Source organism: Rhineura floridana, chromosome 10, assembly GCF_030035675.1.
Source record: "Rhineura floridana isolate rRhiFlo1 chromosome 10, rRhiFlo1.hap2, whole genome shotgun sequence".
Taxonomy (NCBI): domain Eukaryota; kingdom Metazoa; phylum Chordata; class Lepidosauria; order Squamata; family Rhineuridae; genus Rhineura; species Rhineura floridana.
Window position 1 is genome coordinate 80,812,506 of NC_084489.1, and position 21,935 is coordinate 80,834,440.

Below are 21,935 nucleotides of genomic sequence, written 5' to 3' on the forward strand. Positions count from 1 at the left end.
GCTTTTGCTTGCCTGGATGGAGGATAAATAGAGGGAAGGGTGTACAGAAACACCTGATTTTTGGATGATTGGCATGTAGCTTATGGTACGAAGGGAAGAATCACATTTATTGTTCCATCAACTTTTCCCTGTGGCTCTGCCTACCACTAGCATGCAGTTCTCAGAAGGTTCCCCATGAAGGGAAGTGGCCCTTGGTCTGACGGAGGTTCCCCAACCCTCAGTTAAAGCCAGTAGCAGCAGGTGGCTGCATGTCTGTGGGGCCGTGGAATCTGCTGAAAGCACCTTGTACAGCTCCTTAAAAGTTTGGACAAAAACCCGTAGTGGATTCCACTGCCCCACTGACATGGGCCACCAGCCGCCACCGATGATAGGCTCTCCAAGCAGCAGAGCTAGGGAAGACCCATGCCTGAGCAGCTGCCAGTTTGAGCACACAGGCCTGGGTTAAGATGTACCAACCAGTGGTCTGAGTCAGCATAAGGCAGCTTTGTCTGTCCACAGGAAATTCTGCTCAGCCCCCTCTCTGACTTCTGGGATTTCATGAGGCATCATGCCCACACACTTTCTGCTGAACTTTGTCTCCTTGGAGGATAAAGGAAAAGAAAGCAAATCTTTCCCAAGGAAGTTGAATTAGAGGGCTGAACCAAAATGCCCTTTCCAACCTCGCCATCCCGGGTGGGTGGGTGGATGATTTTTTGCGGTGGAGGGCTACAAAAGGGGACAAGGCATGTAACAAACATACTGTCATGGTGATGCTGCTCCTGGGAGTTTTATGACTGGCAGATGCCATTGAAAGCAAACAACCCACCACCACAGGAGGCTTCAGAGTGAGGGCAGGAAGCATTACATCCTCACTCAGACCGGCTTAATGGCAATATTATGCCATGACACAGTGTCACCATGAAGCCAATCAGCGCTAGGGTGTAATGCTTCGTGCCCTCACACTGGATCCTGGATGAACAGACCCCAGCAGCTGCCTGAGGATGTCGGGTCCTGGCACCAGCCCTGAGACAGCCTGATGGGCACTGCAAAGTGGTGGCAGTGTGAACAATTTTGCAGAGCTTGGAAAAGTTACTTTTTTGAACTACAACTCCCATCATCCCAGTCCAGTGGCCATGCTGGCTGGGGCTGATGGGAGTTCAAAAAAGTAACTTTTTCAAGCTCTGCCATTTTGCAGTGACGTGACGATTGCATTCCGCCTTAGGGATTTTGTTTCTGAGTGTGTGCCTGCAAGTTGTGTAACTGAAAAGATTACAACCGCTGATGCCTGCTTGCAAGTCACCCACAAGCATTCCCGAGTACGTGGAAGTGGCCTGACATTTCCAGATGATGACACGGCTGTCAAGGGGATGATAAGAGGGCAGGGCAAGGCTTAGTTATCCAAGTTTGGCCCTGCCCCTTGCTCACCTCACCATGGGTCAGGGCAGCCTGGAAACTCCAAGTGGCACTTGAGTTTCAGGAAATGAAAGAAACGGAATCATTGACAAATGGCCACACTTCGGTAGTCTGTAAAAATTTACTGCTTGAGACAGTTGCTACACTACCTCATGTTCGAGCCAGCACTGGTGGTAGCAGCCTGGGTAACATGCTGCCACAACCACCAAGGGAGAAGCGGCGCCAGACCTAAATAACAGGTGCAAGGTGCGTACTGTTCGCCTTGCAGTGTTGCATCGCTTTCCCTAGGCACAAGGGACTGGCATTCCTCACTTAGGCTGCATACATGCCACACATTTCAAGCATATGGCTTTCCCAAATAACACTGGGAACCGTAGTTGTAGCTCTGTGAAGGGTAAACTACAGTTCCCAGGATTCTTTGGGGGAAGTTGTGTGCTTTAAATGTGTGGTATGTACACAGCCTTAGTCCAGCTAGAACATGATCAAAGACACTGGCCACTGTATCCTGGGCATGTTTACTTGGAAGTAAGTACAATTAAGTTCAGTAGGATTTACCTCCTAATAAGTGGGTGCAGGACTGTAGCGATAAGTATGCATATGACTGAATGGATTGTTTGGTAGTTCTGTAGCTAGAAGGCCAGTGGCCCTTGCATTTCCACTTAGTTCTAATGGGGACACTACCTGGTGATCTATCACAAGCCCACTGGAGTGTGCGTGTCGAATTTTGCTTCCTCTTTCATTTTAGAGTGCTGTTGGCTATTTTAAGCCCCCTGTCTGAATATTACTAATTGCAAGTAGGAAAAATAAACAAAAAGGTTGCCTCTCAAATTGTGCAGCGTCTAGAAATATTTGGTGTATCATGACATCGATCTATGAAATGCCCTAGTAAATTTAGCGGAAAGTTATAAACTGCAGTACAGCACACAATGGCTCCTCTTTTTCAAAAGAGACTGTTTCTATCAGTATAAAAGACCCACATTTGCAAGCGTTGCTTTCACGGTAGAAAATGGAAAGCAGGATATATTTGCTCTGGAGTCTTCTTAAGCATGCAAGCTAATAAGCACATCTGCTTCACCAGGTGTGAACAGTACAGGTGGGTGCTCCAATCTAATTCTCTTATATGAAGGTAGGAACTTCCCTACACACAAACAGGCCTGGTTGGGCTGATTATTCCTGCTTTCAGGGAAGACAAAAGAAAGTAGTTAAACTATGGAATTCACACTCATAGGAGACAGTGATGGCCCCCAACTTGGATGGCTTTCAAAAAGAATTAGACAAATTCATGGAGGATAAGGCTTTCATTGGCTACTAGCCATGATGGCTATGCTCTGCCTCCGTAATCGGAGACAGTATGCTTCTGAATACCAGTTGCTGGAAAACACAGGAGCTCATGTGCTCAGGTCCTGCTTGGGGGCTTCCCATGGGCATCTGGTTGGTCACCCTGAGAACAGGATGCTGGACTAGATGGGCCACTGGTCTGATCCAGCAAGGCTCTTCTTATTTTCTTATGTCCATGACAAAAATCACACATCCCAGAGCGCTACAGGAAACAAAACTAGCTATCCTTCAAAATGCACACTTCTCCAAATCTTCTTATGACTTTGTAAGTCAGGAATAAGTACAGGGGCTGAGTGCTTCTCCATCCCTCCTCTCCTCTCTCTTCCCCTTCTCCCATCACCTGCTAGCTTCAGGGTGTATTAAGCCAGAGTGCCCCATTATTCCCCAACCAGGGAATGCTGGCTTAATGTTGGTTAAGGAACTAGAAAATAAGTCCAGGTGTGATCTGAATGCTCAGAGATATCTGCACGAGCTCATCAATGTTCTTTGCTCTGTGTTCTCTTAATGGAAGAGTACAGAGGTCATATAAGAACAAAGCATGTTAAAAACGTAGGAAGCATTCGAGGGATTGAGCTGGTGGAAGAACAGAGGGTGGCATTTTTGCCTTAGGTAATCTTCCCAAAACCAAATTAAGTAACGACTTATAGTGCCTGTCATCTGACACAGATTAGCCATCTCAATCTTGGACCTGTGTCTGATTTTACTTGTGAACTATTACTTGTGAACTATTTATTTATTAATATCAGCTATTTATTAGTCGCTTTTCAGGGCCAAGATACCACAAAGGGAGGGAGAGAGGGGGGAGAGAGAGGGGGGGAGAGAGAGGGAGGGGAGAGAGAGGGAGGGGAGAGAGAGGGAGGGGAGAGAGAGGGAGGGAGAGAGAGAGAGAGAGAGAGAGAGAGAGAGAGAGAGAGAACCTCAAGCAGAATATAAAGAACTGATAGATGCACAAAGGAAACTGAATCTGACCACCTAAACTCTCTTATGTAATAGTTAAAAATGTTTTAAGTTATTCTTGAATGCCAGAACTGAAGAGGCCAAGAAAATCTTAACTGGAAGAGAGTTCCATAACTGCAGGGCCACCACCAAGGAGGCTCTGCCTCATGTGCCTACCAAACCAAACTGATGGGAGTTGTACATCAAAACATCTGAATGGCACCAAGGTTGGGGAAGACTGGGTGAGTAAGGCCACATTCACATCATACATTTATTCCACTATTATTCCACTTTAAACACTCATGGCTTCTCCCAAAGAATCCTGGGAAGCATAGTTTATGAAGGGTGCTGTGAATTGTTAGGAGACTCCTTTTCTCCTCACAGAGCTACAATTGTCAGAGTCAGGCCCTCTTTCCAGAGAACTCTGGGAATTGTAGCTCTATGAGGAGAATAGAGGTCTCCTAACAACTACCAGCACCCTTAACTACAGTTCCCAAGATGCTTTGTAGGAAGCCATAACTACTTAAAGTGGGATAATAGTGGAATAAATGTATGATGTGAATGTGGTCTATGTTAGATGGAACAATGGCCTGATGCAATATAAGACAGCTTCCTGTATGGTGATGATCATTAGCCGAGATGGATTTTGGACATCCCATTTTCCACACTGTCTTACGGTTCAGGTTTATCAAATTAATGCTGTTATTTACGTGTTTGAAGTTTATTTATTGATTTATACTGTATTGCTTTCAACTTTAAAGGGGGAGTTTGTGCTGAAGGGTGGCTTATTAATTCCCTAAATGAATCAATGGGCAACCTTACCCCAAAACCAGGCATACAGGAACAATAACAGCAAGGTGTGCAACATTTAGTCATTTAATCAGTTCAAACTATTTTGTTTGACTAAAAATGTTCCTCCACTTCACTGGGCATCAGATTTTTTTTTTTTTACACATGCATCTACTTATTAAAATGTTGGGTGTCAAGCATGACCTTAGAAAAGGCATTCTGCTTAGGACAGTGGTGGGGAATCTGTGGTAGCCCTTCAGATGTTGGTGGACTACAGCTCCCACCATCCCTGATCATTGGCCATGCTGGCTGGGACTGATGGGAGTTGGAGTCCAACAACACCTGGAGGGCCACAGGTCCCATCCCTGCCTTGGGAGAACTATTATTTGTTTGTTTTTCTGACAGGCTAATTTAGGCAGATCTAATTAATTAATCCACAAGTTGTCTACTGCTCATATGATTATCTCTACTCTAGTCGTCATCTCTTCTCCAGGTTCAGCAGGTGCTAAAGATGCACTTCTCTTCACTCATGCCCTCAGGCCTTCTTGAGGTTATTGCAAGGTTGGACAACTCCTTGAAAGGTCAGGCTAAAACCTGGGGCAGACTCCATTGCCCCACTGACATGGAGCCACCAGCCGCCACTGGAAGAACATCCCCTCCCTCAATTATTTTCACCTCAACAATGATTATAGATTATTATTCAGTGCATCTCCAGTCCCTATAGTCATACAAATCTCCCTGTCCTGCTGACATTGGGTTATTGCAAAATAGGCTTGGGGGCATTTAGTTGGTGGAACAATCTACGAGATTACTTACTTGTGACTGTGCTAAGGCTGGAGATTGTTTTATGGTTTTATTTTGCCCTGATTTGTGAACCGCTCTCTATTTTTAAAATGAAAATGAATGTATTAATAAATAAATACATTTATTTAAAGACTTCTTCAGTCAGGGTGACTGCCTTAATGACAACATGCAGAAGTAGTGCACTTACCACTTGCAGAAGAGCTAGGTAGCCGGCACCGACATTATCAAAATTGACTCTCACTTTTGTCCAATACAACTCTCCAGTGTCATTCAAGTTTTGGCAGTCACTCATGTTGTTGACAAATGAGTGGTGCAGCGGTGCATCGCCTACTGTCTTGTTGATGCATTTCCCAAACTTCCCAGAAAATAGGTTGACTCCCATGATGCTGAAGATGAGCCAAAAAATGAGGCAGACAAGCAGAACGTTCATGATAGAAGGGATGGCACCTACCAAGGCATTGACCACCACCTTTGATGAATGAGAAGAGAGAATATGGTTATTGCAGGGGATCTGCTATAAGTCACAACTACAAACTTTCTCTACCCACTATCCAGAGTTGGGCCAGGGCTCTTACAGTCTATGTCTTTAGAACTGTTTTAAACTAGTAGAAGACATTTCAATGGATTTTCCACCTGTGATCCTTCGACTTGAGGAATATCCAACTGTTTATGTGAGATGAAGCCACTGCCTTAACTCAGCCCAGTAAACACTGGGTGACACCATGCTCATAATACTGAGTTTATTCTGCATGGGCTGCTTTTGATGACGTATGGGAGATCAGATTGCTAGTGCCTGACCCAGAGACCCCCATGCTTTAACAGTTCTGCTTCCTTCTGCAGGTAGTGAAGTAGAGTAGGAAAAATGTCCTACTACAGTGCCAAAATGCAAGCCATGATATTCATGCAATGTTTGCTGATCTGGAGCTGATGAATCAATAGTGAAGCCTCCAGTTCAAGGGCTGGTTTCAGCTCGTACTTAATGTTGACTGCTTCCTAGTTTATTCAGGCCATCAGATGCATATTATTTTACATGGTTATTATCTCAGGCTGCAATCCCATACACAGGAGTAAATCTCATTGAACTAAATTAGGCTTACCTCTAAGTAGGCATGTCTAGGATTCCATCCTTTGGATGGAGCTGGCTATAATTTTAATACTTTTCACCTATCTCCTGATTGAAGAAGCAATGTGTCTAGTGTGTATAGCATTAATCCTCAAAGCTCTAAGATGTGGGCAGCCAACATGGTGCTCTCCATATGTTTTTAGACTAATTAACAAAATTATCTAGGGTCCTTCTCTTGTAAAACTAATCCACAATGGCGTTCAACCATCATGAGCAGCCCAGTTTACAAAACTGGTTACACTGGTTCAGTGTGACTGAAGCCAAGGATCATAATCCAAACCCTAACATAAGCTGTTGTTGTCATTAACATTTATTACCTGCCCTTCACTCAAAGGTCCCAGGGTGGGTTACAAAAATTTTAAAATACAACATTAAAAACAATTAAAAACAACCTAAAATCACAAAATAGGGTGGGTCCTAAAATATATGTCTGAGGTGTCAGAGGCCAGGGTAGAGAGGCATGTCTTCAGCATTCACCTAAAACTGTGCAGTGAAGTTGCCAGCCACAGCTCCATGGGGAGCTAACACAGCCAATGACCCGGTATGATGGGAACTGCAGTCTGAGATATCTAGAGGGCACCAGGTTGGAGAAGGTTGACCAATATGTAAGGTGGAAACTCCATGTGGTGACCCATGCACATACTGTTCTGATCTGCACCATCCTTCCCCCCTTTTGTGAGGGGGATGAATTATTCAACAGCTTCCATTTCACATACTACTTGAGATGCATGAAGGGAGAAAAGGGGTGCATATCTGCCCCTCCAGTCTTAGTTTTAGAATTGGATCACCATCCAATGACTGTGTGAACTGAGCCTGCCACTATTTAATCCTTGCTTTCATTTCCTACTATTTGTACACAGTATATTGTCATCTCCTGCATCTAATACCTACAACATTCTTTTTTTTCCCCATGGGTCTCAAACAGGATCAGTAATGAGCAACATAACATGTTTAATCAGGCATTCAAAATAATACTGTACAGTTAAGGAAGTAATCATGTACAATCCGGTCAAAAGTTCAATGATGTCAGTGAGAATGATGCCGATAGACTTTAGAAAGATTTGGGGCCAAACAGACATGTATCAATCAGGATAATACTACCATGAAAAGAAAAGTCACATTTGCAATATGGTTCTGAAGCAATAAATATGGATTATGTAGCAGGACATCTAATATCATCATTGGCATGAAAGAGTAATATCAACATGCATTCCACTGGACAATACAACCATCAAATCACAGACATGGCACTTGATGGTTTTAAACCACCATATACAGTACAAAGGATTTTCATGCATGCAGAGCTTTACGTTAAAGATATGAGGCACAGTCCAGCAAAAGGTAAGTCACGCTCCAGCAGCAGAAGGGAGCTTAGTTGCAATTAACTTAAGTTCTATTGATTTCAGCTGTGCTTAGTTTACCAATGGCAGACTTTTGTTGGACTGTTTCCATCTTACTTAAACATATTAAAGGCTGAGAAAACTTCTATAAATCTGGTGTTTTCACAGACACAGACCAACCCTCTACTCTTTGTGGCTTTGTCAGCTGTGAATTTGTCTCCTTGGTTTGCGCCTTTGAGGACAGAATCTGCTTTTCAGACATTGTCTTGCGTAACTTTCCTCTCCTCCTGCTTGTATTTTGGAAACTGAGACATAGAGGTATTGAATACGGGGGGGGGGGGATAACATTTTGATTCGAGTGTGAACTGGATTATGAAAAATGTCACTTCTTGTCATCTAATGGGCCAGTATCTGACCCAGAGCTTGGAAAAGTTACTTTTTTTGAACTACAACTCCCATCAGCCCAATCCAGTGGCCATGCTGGCTGGGACTGATGGGAGTTGTAGTTCAAAAAAGTAACTTTTCCAAGCTCTGATCTGACCTTCTGACAAGCCAATAATACAACATTCACTTCACCATTAATTCTGTAGCTTCTGTAAAGGAAAAAAACCCAGCAGGATCACAAGAATCTATGCCTCAGTGGGAGGTGATTTGCTCTGGTACATTGAAAAAATAATTGTAAGACTTTCAAAAATGTATTTTAGAAAACAAAGATGGGGCATTCATTTGTTTCAGTGAAGTTTCTACAACTAAATTTCTTCTATGCGAGGGCAGAGAACCTATAGTTTTCAAGATGTTGTTGGCCTTCAACTCCCAACAGTCCGAGCCAACATGGCCAATGGCCAGGCATGATGGAAGTTGGAGTCCAGCATTCTCTGGAGGACGACAGGTTTTCCATGCATATTCTATTGGTATAGAACATTAGTATCCTTTATTTCCAATGTTATAATTTAGTGCAGAGGTAGCCATTTATAATGTTATAATTTAGTGCAGAGGTAGAACTCCCATCAGCCTCTGCCAGCACAACCGGTGGGCTGATGTGAATCATCTGGGGGGCCCAACATTGGCTAGCCCTCATTGACTGCATTCTGTGATAATGTCTGCAGTATGAAGTTGTGCCACTCATCTTTGAAGGAAACATGAGGAACTGCTGTGGAACAAAGGATTTTCTATTGAAACAGGAAAGATGTGGCTATTCTGTAGAGAATATTCTGCTCTGGAATGCTCCAGACTTGTGCTGACATCACATCCAAACTTGACTGCAGAGAACGTGTCAGGAATGTGGTAAAGATGTTACTGGGATGTGTAGTAATGTATTAAAACTTACATAAAGCAAGCAACAGCATCAACAAGTGCAAATCTGTGTGGTGCTGACATACTTTTTTTAGATACAATCCTGCACAGTTGTGCACAGATAATTTACTTTGAATTCAACAATATTCCCATATATAGCTGTGATCATGATCTCACCCTAAACATCTTAGGGCGCAAGCCTCAAGCACTGGAGAGCTGGCATTGACTTCAAGTCATATGCATCTCAGGCTACCCTTTCAAACTGCTAGCTTTTCTTAATGCAGAGCAGCGCCACTGGAATCAGTGGGATTATTTCAATTCAAGTAGCGCAGGGATCATACCAGCATTGGATGTATCAAAGCCCTCTCTGAAAAGCCTTTAACCATTGGGATATCCCACTACACCTGCCTAAATGGGGCTGCTGCTGTGGTTTAATTATCTGGAATCCCCCAATATGAAAAGGATATGCATCCTTCTTCTGTTCTCTGGAGCTAAAGCATAGCACTTCAGTAGTTACCTAATTGTTTCTAGGCCTAATTTAAAGTGTCTGTTCTGAACTTTGAAGTCCTAAACCACTTGGATATCCATGAGCAGGGCCTGCATCTGGCATGACTGGGTTCTTGGGCACTATCCTTGCCCTGGGCCCACGGTGCTGTACCCAACACCCCCTGATACAAGCATCGCAGGACTAATAAGCCCTCCCATGTGCCCCACCGACCTCTTGTGTCAGTGTGCATGCCTGCCATCACCCAAGATGGTGGTGGAGGCATTAGCCCCTTCGGGAAGTCCCTGCCACCATCATCTTGGGTGATGGCAGGCATACGCAAATAGCACTCATAGCATACTCATTGATGGGAGAGGTACGTGGGGTGCGCAGGTGGGTTTATTAGCTCTGTGCCCCCTGTATGAGGGGCGTGCCGAGTGCTTCTGCTCTATAATCCATGGCAATGTCAGGTTGCAGGACCCAATGTTGCCACTGATCATGGAGTGGGAGTATCACCCTCCCACTCTAAAGAGGAACCCTTCAGGGCCCCTCTGGGCCACAGGGGCCCTTGGCCAGGGCCCAACCTAGCTGCCCTCTGGCGCTGGGCCTGTCCACAGGACTGCCTTCCTACATATTCCTCTCTCAGCACTTTGTTCAATATTTGAGACTTTGTCTGATTCCTCTGCTGGTTGAAATATGGTGGGTATCTATAAGGAGCAGGGACTTTTTGGTGCTAGCACAAGCTCTTTAGGAAGGCCCGCCTACCCCCAACACTAAATCCTTGTAGACACCAGGGTTAACATCTCTGTCTTTTTGGAGAGGCTTTTCATGTGGGCTAATGGCAGCTTTAGTTGCGTTTTTCTCCCTCCTCCTGCATTTTTTTAATGTTGGGGTTGTCCTTTTATCTGGTTGTTGCTTTGTCTCTGGTTTAAGGATGAGTGAGAAATTCAAGCAGAATCTATCAAATTTGCACTTTCCGAAACAATATGAGAACCAAAACACAGCCATCCTTCGAAATTCACACTTATTCAAAGTTTGCAATGCTGTTTGCAAAGAAAACAGTGTTTTTTAAAAATGCACGTTAGGAGAAAGCATAAAAATGAATATATGGGTAAAATAGCATACAAAAATGCATTACGTGACGGGAAACTGCTTGCAAAAACGTGTGCGTTAGTCAAAAGTGCCTACAAAATGTGTTTATTAGGAGAAATTTGCCCTCAAATGCTGAAGAATTTTCATGAGGATTTTTTTTAAAAAAAACCCACATTGCTGCAGAAATGTGGAGAACTGCATTTAAAATGAAAAAATGAGAAACTGAGAGAACTGAAATGGACAGACCTGTCAATCATTAGTACAGTTATATGAGTATTTATTTCATTATTTTATGCTATTATTTTATTCATTATGTTATTTAGGGTTGTACCCAATAGCAGCTTTACACTAGAGGAAAATGTTTCTGTTCATGCAAGGCGAGGCACCCAGCATTTGCTGGTTCCTGCTACCTATCACAGCTCACTGTTCTTGAGGATCCCCCCAACCCACAGGAGCAACTTTTCTGGAGAGAAAGGTTGTCAGTGGGTAGCTGAGTTGGTGAGAATGGGGTGACCACTTCACGCCAGTGGAAGCCATCTCTGAGTAGTGGAAAACCACAACTGGATGCGTTCCTTAGGAACACAGGAAGCTGCTCTATACTGAATCAAGCAGCTGGTCCATCTAACTCAGTATTATCTACACTGACTGGCAGCAGCAGTCCAGGGTTTCAGAAAGGAGTCTTTCCCCGCCCTAACTGGAGTCAAAACCTGGGATCATTTGCAAAGCAGGTACTCTACCTTGCTTTAAAGCCTTAGTTCTCTTAGTGTCATATGTGGGCCTTACAAAGAACAACAGGGTAGCAATGTTTACACATTGTAAAGTTTTTCTAAAATTCCTTGTAGTTTGTCATAATGGCTGTTCCGTCATCATAAATAGTGACCATGTTCCCGACTTGAGGGGGGAAAATACCTTAATGATAGCCTGGAGACCATGAGCTGTGGAACATTTTGTGCACAACAGAATATTTTATCAACAGAGTAGGATATGGTGCATATGAGTGAGGGAATCGTGCGTGTGTGTGTGTGTGTGTGTGTGTGTGTGTGTGTGTGTGTGTGTGTGAGAGAGAGAGAGAGAGAGAGAGAGAGAGAGAGAGAGAGAGAGAGAGAGAGATGTGTATCTGTATTTGCCCACCTTTTCATGTGAAAACCAACAGATAAGACAGTTTGTTTTATATGAATAATGCCTAGGAAACCTTTCAGAGTCTCCAATATTTTTTGAAAAACCCTGATCTTAATTAGTGTATGTATTTTTGTTGGCCCAATGAGCATTTTATTGTCCAGAAAAAAATCGTGCAAACCCAGTTCCTGTTTGAATACTGCCCAAAATGAAGTCCTTGTGTGGAGGAACACATTTGGCCCTTGACAGAGTGACCCTTTTGTTCGGTGTCCATCCGTGCCAACCCAGAACTACAGTAAATACACCACACCACACATGGAGAGATTTTAAAATTAAAAGGGGTGAATTTCCAAATGAGTCACACTGTGGAGGAATGAACATGTGCACAATCATGACACACGCACGCAGGTCAAGAAAAATGCAAAGGATCAGTCAGGCTATGCACGCTCCCCTCCGTTGTTCCTTTCTGAGCTCCTCAGAAATGCTCACTCAGGGTAACAAGACAGTTACAAAAAAACTTGGACACAAAACACTTAAGAGGGTTAATGGTATCGGTGGCTACTAACCATGCTGGCTGCGTACTACCTCCAGTATTGCAGTCAGTGTGCCTTTGTGTACCAGTTGCTGGGAGTCACAAGTGGGGAGAACGCTCTTGCACTCAGGCCCTGCTTGTGGGATTCCCAGAAGTGCCTGGTTGGTGGTCACTGTGAGAACAGGATGTTAGATGAAATGGGCTTTTGGTCTGACCCAGCAGGGTTTTTTAAAATGTTTTTAACATCCAACATCTTCTGCTTTAATTTTTAAGCACCTGCTAAAAACCTGTCTGTTCCGCCAGGCTTATACAGGCAATTAAGAAGATGCTTTTTCTTTTCTTTTTTGGCAACAGTTGATCTTTGTTTTTATTGTATTTTTAATGTTTTTATTCTGTGGTGGTGATTGTTTTTAATGTGTTGTAAACCGCTGTGATGTTTTTAACGAAATAGCGGTATACAAATCTTTTTTAAAATAAAAAAAATAAGATCTCTCCAAATGAATTATGAATGGACTACTGTTCCTTGGATGTATTGCAACAACATGGCACAACTCTCTTTGATGCCAATCGGTCTCGGCCTCATCAATGGCAGCAGTTGAGTGCTCAGAAAAGGGTGAAGTTATTATTGTGACTCCCCCTTTAGGATGCACACCTTAATGTGGTGAGGGGGTTTGAGAGTAGTGAAGAAGCTGAGAGCAATGCTGTCAGGAGTCTAGATCAAGAGGCTAGACTTCTAGCAGGGGCACCCAAGGCAGAATGGTCAAAGCTGAGACACCAGACTAAGATGCATCCAAACTCAGAGGAAGGCAATGGTAAACCACCTCTGAATACTCTTGCCACAAAAAAAGTATGAACACAGTATCCAAAATGCAACAAGAGATAGTGCTGGAAAATGAGACACCCCCCCAGGTCAGAAGGCACTTAATGAACTACTGGGGAAGAACAAAGGACAAGTACGAGTAGCGCTGTGACTAATGACACAGCTGGGTCAAAGCCAAAAGGAAGCCCAGAGGCTGATGCGCACAGATGTGAAAGGAGAGTCCGGAGTTGTACAACGCACACAATAGGAACATGGAACGTGAGAAGCATGAACCAGGGAAAGCTAGAAATTGTCAAGCAAGAAATGGAGCGTATCAACATTACAATACTTGGCGTGAGTGAATTAAAAAGGATGGGACTGGGGCATTTTCAATCAGGCAACTACAAAATATTTCATGCAGGAAATGAGAAATTAAGGGGTTGCTTTAATAGTGAGAAGTGATGTAGCAAAAGCAATTAGGAGCTACAATGCAAGGTCTGAGCGAGTGATATCAATGAGATTAAATGGGAAACCTATTAACATAACCATCATCCAAGTCTATGCTCCAACGGCAAACACAGTTGAAGAAGAATTGGAGAGATTTTATGCAGAAGTACAGGAAGAAATTGATCACACACCAAAACAAGATGTGCTGATAATCATGGGGGACTGGAATGCAAAAGTAGGGAACAGAGAAGAATTGGGACAGAGAAGAATCGGGAAGAGGAAGATGTATGCCACCTTGAGCTCCTTGGAGGAAAAGTGGGACATAATAATAATAATAATAATAATGATGATGATGAAGAAGATGAAGAAGTCACATCTAGTTTGCTCCTGAAAGTGACCCCTCACCTTTGTCTCTGAGCTTGGCCCAGGACTGGTACCTGGGATGGCATTCACGCCACCCATTGCAGTGAAACAGCAGCTGCTGGCGGCGATTCTGCTCTGCTGCTAGGACAAAATGCCAAAACAGCCCCACAAAAGGATTTTTAACAGGCCGAGGGAACAGTAGGGAAGGAAGCAGAGAAGCAGGATCACAGAGGGAACTCCTCTCTCCCCTTCTAATGGCTGCAAGATGGGCCTTGATGGGAAGCTTCATGTGACCCTGGTCCTTCCTCAAGCTGCCTTCCCTGCACATTCAATCCCTGATGCTCTGATTGGACTCGATGGACTTGCAGGCCCCTTCCAACTCTACAATTCTATGATTAGTTCACCATCACAGGCCCCATTAACTTCAAAGTTTCAACAAGTCAGTTCGCCTGAAAACTAGGCTATTGTCTCACAATGGGGTCCCTCAGGATGAACCCACAAGCTATTATCATCCTTCCTTCTTCATGTATTTGTACTTCAGTATTAAAACTACTGAATACATCTCTTATGGGGGTTGATTGTCCTTCTGCTTTAAGGAGCGTATTGTCAGCTAGTAATAACGCTAAGCTTTACTGTCCCTGAGTCATGGCCAAGTGTGGTTAAATCTACTAAAAATAAAATGAGCTGATTTTCCTGGGGATGTATTTGCAATTATTCCCCACTCTGATCTTGACAAGTAAATGCACTCTGAGAAGAAGTGAAAGGTCCCATCCAGCTGAACTCAGCAGGCACGCACACACTGAGAAAGAAGTCGTCTGCCTTGGTAGTGAAATGGATGGATCTGGATGCAGATGGTCTGGGTTCAAATCACAACTAAGTTATCCTCAGTTTTTAGAGTAGCCCTGTGTCTGTCCTATGGTCCTCCATGTGAACAGCAGACTGGTCCAAAGAGTTTTACAAAAACACACATACATAAGAAATAGTCTGAGCATTGGGGTGAAGCCATCCTACCCCAAACAGTGTCGTTACAGTTTACCTGGGTGGAGCTAGGCAGGGTAGGGGGCAAGTTTGAGGCTACGTGAATGCACTGGGGGAACCAATCCGGCGCTCCCTCCATTGTTTCCATGCAGCCCAGACCTCCCTGCCAACCAATCCCATTCCTGCCCATGTCAGCTGCAGCAACGCTGGTAATGGGAGGTCAGCTCCGCCCCACCATACAGGAAGACCTGAAGGGGCCTTGAACTTGCCCATTCACAGTGAGGACCTGGACAAGAGACTGAACAGTCACAGAAGCCACTTGTTCATAGTCCTCCCTGCTAGGGAGAGATGGACTCTTTCTCTGTTTAAATGACAGTAGCTATTTCTAAATTTGCATCTTTACATAGATATTACCATATGCAATTTTTTATGCAAATCCTCCTTTTCAGTGATGTGCTTCCTCTTTCTTGGCAATGTGCAGCTGGCTACCTTATCAGTTTCTAGCTGAGAAAACTATTGTTTGAACGCATAACTTGTGGACAACTAAGTTGACCGTGGAATAATTCTGCTCTTCTGAATGGCAGAATGTGCTTCTACCACTGATGAGAGGATAAAAATGTATGGGAGCATATGTTCCCCAATCACAAAAAAAGCTATTTATTATTTGTATCCTCATTTGTAACTTTATTACATGCGGGGTGGAACTGATGGGAACTGTAGTCCCAAACATTTGGAGGGCACCAGGTTGGTGAAGGCTGCTGTGGACCCAAAGTTTTTTAACCATCATCTATTTTCCCAAAAGAACTGCAGTTTCAGGGGGTGAGGAGTGGGAAATCTCTAACAGAATTCTTAGCACCCTCTGAGGAACTACAGTTCCCATGCTTCTTTGTGCCCTGACTGGTACAGAATGACATAGGTTCATAGAATCATAGAATAGTAGAGTTGGAAGGGGCCTATAAGGCCATCAAGTCCAACCCCCTGCTCAAGGCAGGAATCCAAATCAAAGCATTCCCGACAGATGGCTGTCCAGCTGCCTCTTGAAGGCCTCCAGTGTCGCAGAGCCCACTACCTCTCTAGGTCATTGGTTCCATTATTGTATGGCTCTAGCAGTTAGGATGTTTTTCCTGATGTCCAGTCGAAATCTGGCTTCCTGCAACTTGAGCCCATTATTGTGTGCCCTGCACTCTGGGATGATCAAGAAGAGATCCCGGCCCTCCTCTATGTAGGTTGTAATGTAGATATACTTTCTTTCCCTTGTGCTCCCACTTTTCCTCTCAAAAGAGCCCTGGGCTGCTAATCTTATCTCTCATCAAGCTGGCCCTGGCCTAAACAGACCGTGCTGTATATGCGGCACATCCTGAGCATTGTTGCTTCTTGTACAGCTCCCTTCTGTCTGCTAAGGCCGTCTGAATAAATCATCTGCCCAGCTTGCAAAATCAAGCAGAATAAGCCACAAGGCTTTTCCTACATCATCTCTGTATTACCAGGATCCAACCAGGGATGGGGAAACCAGATGTTGTTGGGCTCCAGCCCTATCCAGCATGTCCAATGGTCAAGGATGATGGGCACTGTAGTCCAATAACATCTGGAGGGCCACAGGATCCCCATTCTTGTCCCAATAGAAGTCTACCAGGGCTCAGCTGAGCAGCCTTCTAGGAAGCACTAGGACACTTTTCATTTTAGAACAGCTGTCTAACGAGAGTACTGTGAATGGATTAGAAGGGCCTTCATCCAGCTAAAAGTTATTTATCCTTAAGTTCCATTGGAATTATTAGGGTTAAAATCAGTCACAATGAGTGTCCTCTATTAGGTGCTTTGGTTTAGTCTGGCGATAGAAGAATCACTGTGTGTGTGTGTGAGAGAGAGAGGAGAGGTTGTTTTAGCCATGCTTTTACCACTAGCACCAATCCTGCTATTTTGTCTTGCCTGACAAAAAGTATTACATATGCAAACACGGCACAATCATGCATAAAGGAACCAAAAAATACAGAAGGGAATGTTTCTGTGCACGCGCACACATGCTATGCTCACAAACAAGTGAAATTGTAAATAAGCAGATTAATGGCTACATCTCCAATTGCAAAGGTGCCTTGTAGGAAACCAAACCATGAGCTGCAAACAGAAACTCTTGCATGATTTTGACAAATCATCACTTATCAAAGGTAATTTGGCACATTAAAAAAGCTTGTTTTCTTTTTCTTTTTTAAAAATTTGTTGCTCTCGACAATGTATTTGTACAATGGAAATCTGCACTTTTGTTTGCAAATTTGAACTTGGTGGTTTGCATCACCTCTATTTACATGCCGTATATAACGCAGAACTCTTGAAGCGAGAGGGTAGCTTGAAACACAACAAACACAGAAACAGGCTAGGAAGAAGGTAGAAGATCACTGATTCCATCTCCTCAACTGAAGGCAGGATCCTCAACACATTGTGCAGGTGCACACAAATATCTCCCCCACAGGATGTCATCAGCAATGAATGGGAATGAGCAAGGTGCTAGTCATCAAGGGGTCAGTTAAGCTAACGCCCAAGTGTAAACATGCACACACAGTGAGTCACATGTGCAATGAAATGGAAAAAAGGAGAGATGGATAGGGAGCATGGCACAGCAAACACAGCTAATCCAGGCATTTCTTGAACAGCAGTCATCCCAACAATTTGGTCACATTTCTTTATGTTCACATTTAAAAAACAACTATAGCATGCACTGTCTTTCAGAGTGGGGGGTTCTGGAAAAGATGGTCTTAGGGCCAATGCGGAGTTGGCTTTACTCAAGGTTAACATGGTTTGGATTTTCTTTTCTTTTCTTTTTTTTAAAGTGAAGCATGGTAAATGGCGTGGAAAGGAACTTGTGAGGAGACTTCACAAATTTGGGACTTCATTGTCCCAGGGTCTGTTCCCAATCCTGAATCCCACATAAGGACCAGCGTTGTATGTTGCATCTGAACCAGCCCTGATAACCTTTAGGGCTAAAGTACAGACTACATCCACACCACGCGTCAAAAGCACTCCTTGTGCTTTTGTTGTGTCCCAAGAATCCTGGGAACTGTAGGGTCTCCTAACAACTCTCAGCCCCCTTAACAAACTATGGTCCCTGGGTGCCCTTTGCCTGCTGCCAATGCGTCTCAGCTTAGCGTACCTCACAGATGTGCTGTAAGGACAAAACGAGGAGGTACTGTAGCACAGCCTTTCCCAACCTGGTGCCCTCCAGATGTTTTGGACTACAGCTCCCACAAGCCCCAACCAGCACGTGGCACCAGGTTGGGGAAGGCTATTGTGGCCTATATAACATAAGGCTGATTCATACATTTGATATTTTTAGGTTCACAAAGTACCTGAATCTTAAATGTCTGCACATATGCATAGCCTTGTGTGTTAGGAATGTCACAAGTGCATCCTTCCAGTGGCTGTGTTCTCATTAACAACCATGGCAGTTCAGAGAACGACCTGGCTCCCACTGGATAGCAAAATACCCTACCTTTGTGTACACTGGACACCTACCCATTAGGTGTAACATTTGCATAAAGCCTACATACATGATGCCAAGCATGAATGGATTGAAACTGTGCAGTCATTTCCCAACCCTATGCAAATATTACTTCCAATGTGTGGCTATATGTAGACACAGAAGCAGGACAGACACACACAATAGGTGGGTGTGATCCTGATTCTCAACATAAGGTAGGTTCTATGCATTTAGAGCTTTGTCCAAGCTGGTCCATACTTTCCCCATTCTCTCCAAAGAGAGAGATGGAGAGGCAGAAGATATATTTTCTGCTTTGTGCTACAACTTATCTTTCTATGCTAGCTCTTAACACAGGAAATGGCATGAAGGAGGAACTGCAGAACTACAAAGTGGACTGATTTGGACATCACACCAAGCCATAGTTAAGTAAGGCAAGAATGAAAGGCAGGCTTATATACTCTTCTTCCCCTCTCCTCCTCCAGAGCAGCCATGTGAAGGAGTTTGGAAGGTTTTGCTTCTATTTTTGCTTAATCAACAAACTGTAGTAAATTTTTAACTGTGGCTTGTTTGAAACATCAACTTCAAACCATGAGTTAGAAGCTGGCTTGTTTAAACAAACCACAGTTAATATTAATGACAGTTTAGGGTTTGGCAATACACTAAACTGTGGTTAATCAAAACTGGAAAAGCTTCTGAACTCCTCTTTGCACCTGAGGAGAAAAGGGAAGGACATAAGCCCGAGGCTTACCTAGGCTCATTCCCATTATAAGATCCATAGTTTATCATAACATCCAAATGCAGCCTTTCAGTTGCCTTGATGGAAACACTTGCCTCGCCTTACCGCAGTTATTGTAGAACACACATCTAACCGTCTGATTACAAGACAACTTAAAGCTGAGGATGCCAAGTTCATTTCTCTGAAGCACCTCAAAACTGAGGTATGTTTGTCAACCAGATATGCCTACAGCCTGAAATGTGTTTGTAAACTGCTGCACAGCAGGATTAGCTCATAAGGGAATCCACACAGGGTGGGCATCAGTCAAAACTGAAGCTACTCCTACAAGCAAGCTGAATGAGTCTGTCAGATGAGGAGGAAGGTGAGAGGGTATTTTGCAAAATATGGCATTTATCAATGGTTTCATTTACAGTTTAGGATGAAAAATGAAAACAAAAACACAACAAATGAATGAATGAATGAATGAATGAATGAATGAATGAATGAATGAATGAATGATGCCCTCACAACATGCTGGTGGATGTTCATAGACAGATGGGCTTCGATGATGGGTCTTGTGGTTTGTTTTTTAATTGAATCTTACCCTCATCCCTTCAAATCGTGACAGTGCTCTTAAGGGTCTCAGAGCTCTGAGGGTCCTAAGGGATTTAATGGGACCCATTTCGGAGTATCCAAGTGAACTAGCTATGAGGCTAATTAATGAGACCTGAATGGAGACACAAAATGGAAAAGTCCAAACTATTAGCACAAATCCTACCATTTAGCTTCTCTTCTCTGGATTCACACCTGTAAAGATAAACCTGGTTAATCGATGAAGAAAGAGCCTAAAAGGAGGAAAAAATATAGCATTAACTTAGCACAGAGGAGAAAAAAAATCCATTAGCATCCATACGTATAAAAATAATTTCCAGGAGACCTTCAGGACATAGAACCATTGATTTCCAATGCAAAATGAAACCACAAGACTTAGAAACCAGCAAGGATTATGTGCCAACTTCACTCTCACTGGAATCCCCATTTTAAATGTCATCTATTTTCCTCAAGGTGATCACATGGAGCTCCAACAGATGTCAAAAGTTAGCAAAAAAGGGGGGGCGGGAGAATCTCGTTCAGGCAGGGGGATTGTATGTGGTCGATTTTTTTTTTTTTGTAACTGAAGAGAAACAGCAGATATGTGGGTGCAGGTCCATTATTAAATTATGCAAACACTGTAATTTTGTGCTGTCAAGATGAATCCCTTTGTAAGAGCCAACCATTTATTATGACCCTTTCAGAAAGCATTTTGCCAAGGCCAACTACATCGTCAGTCATGCATCTGCATAATATCCAATGCCTTTGCTTTTGCTGTTGTAGCCATTGGATCTGGGCTTATTATGGTAGGCCCTTCTCTCGAAGGAACTGTACCCATTGTCTTGAGTTTGGCCAGTAAAATGAAGCCACCATGTGCCACCTTAAGGAAAGACTCAATGGTGTGTTACCTGTAGGAAACAGAGAGAAGGTGTTCGTTACCGCATGTGCACACACTTCATAGACACCGAAAAACAACAACCCTTACCCTTATGCTTTCAAATCGGGACAAGGCTCGGAGGGGCCTCAAGGCCCTCAGCGTCCTGAGAGATTTCATAGCAGTCAGGTGGTCATAACCGAGAACTGTTGCTATCTGGCAAATAACTGAAATCTGTGCAGATCGAATGGAATTTGAAAATATTGGTCAAAGTGAGCAAACAAGAAAGGAGAACACAGAGAAAGAGACAGCACAACGGAGGAAGATTCTAACAACCTGGACAGACTCACTTGATCCTTTTGAGACAAGTGGGGATGTAGGTTGTGAACGAATGTGGGTTAAGTTATGTTTCTGATGAAGGGATTGCTCCACCGTGACTCATTATTCAACCCTGCTCATGCTTAGAAAAGTGCTCCAAGTGGGTTGCACTGCGGAATGGATGCTGAGCTGGAACTTCACATAGGAGCTTTGTGAAGAGAAGCATACAGGAAGCAGCTTTATACCGAACCAGACCCTTGGCCCATCTAGCTCAGTATTGTCTACACTGACTGGCAGGGGCTCTCCTGGGTTTCAGGCAGCAAATTCTCCCAGCCCTACCTGAAAATGCCATGGTGGGATTGAACCTCGGATCTTCTGCATGCAAGGCAGATGCTCTACCACTGAGCTATGTGGTGAAAGGGAGGCGGAAAGCAGCATTTTTGGGTGGGTGGGAAGAAAATAGAGAAATTGGGGATGGCCTGGGGACTTATAGGGACAAGTGGCAGTGTGCGGGTTGCCATCTTCCCCACTCCCAACGTGCCCCAGGAACAAGTCAATGACATGGCACAGAGTGGTATCCAGTGAAGTAGACGTGGGAGGACTTTTGCTGCACCATTGAACTTCCCCTCCCCTCTCCTCTCCCCGTGCATCCCCCTTAAATCTTTTCTGGGTTTTCCCCAACCCTCAGGAGCAGATTTGGTCAGGGTGCAGGGCTGAGAGGGGAGGGAGGGGAAGTTCTGTTGCACAAGCGAAAATCCTTGCGCTTGTGGATGTCCTTTGCCAGAGACTGCCCATTGTGCCATTCCAAGTGAGGCAACATGAAACAGCCACCCACGGGGCCACTGATAGCAGGGTCACCACCACCACCACCATTCGTGGCACTGGCCAAATGATGTTTTTACAAAGGAGTAGGGGGGAGGTGTTGCCACCGTGGTTTGTCCCAGGAAACGTCCCCTCCCATTTCTCAATTTTCCCCCAATTACACCCCGATGCTCATTTTATCCCTCACCCCCCCCCATGGTCAGACTGCAAATGGGACTGCAAACATATATGTGGAAGGAGAGCTTTTCAGCTCAGTGCTAGTCTGAAAGACAGATAGATGTCAACGAGGCTGCTGCAAGTTGTGGTCTTTCTGAAGACAT

General features: G+C 44.1%; 1 protein-coding gene across 2 annotated transcripts in view; it reads right to left on the minus strand.

Annotated features, from left to right (window-relative positions):
• LOC133365310 (sodium channel protein type 5 subunit alpha-like) overlaps nt 1–21,935 on the minus strand; it is a 351,981-nt gene that overhangs the window by 12,596 nt on the left and 317,450 nt on the right. For both annotated transcript variants that reach the window (XM_061587000.1, XM_061586999.1), the window contains 2 exons: nt 19,615–19,737; nt 5,447–5,728 (listed from right to left, as the gene is read on the minus strand). In XM_061587000.1, coding sequence (XP_061442984.1) covers nt 5,447–5,728; nt 19,615–19,737 — 405 coding nt within the window. The remainder of the gene's footprint in view (nt 1–5,446; nt 5,729–19,614; nt 19,738–21,935) is intronic.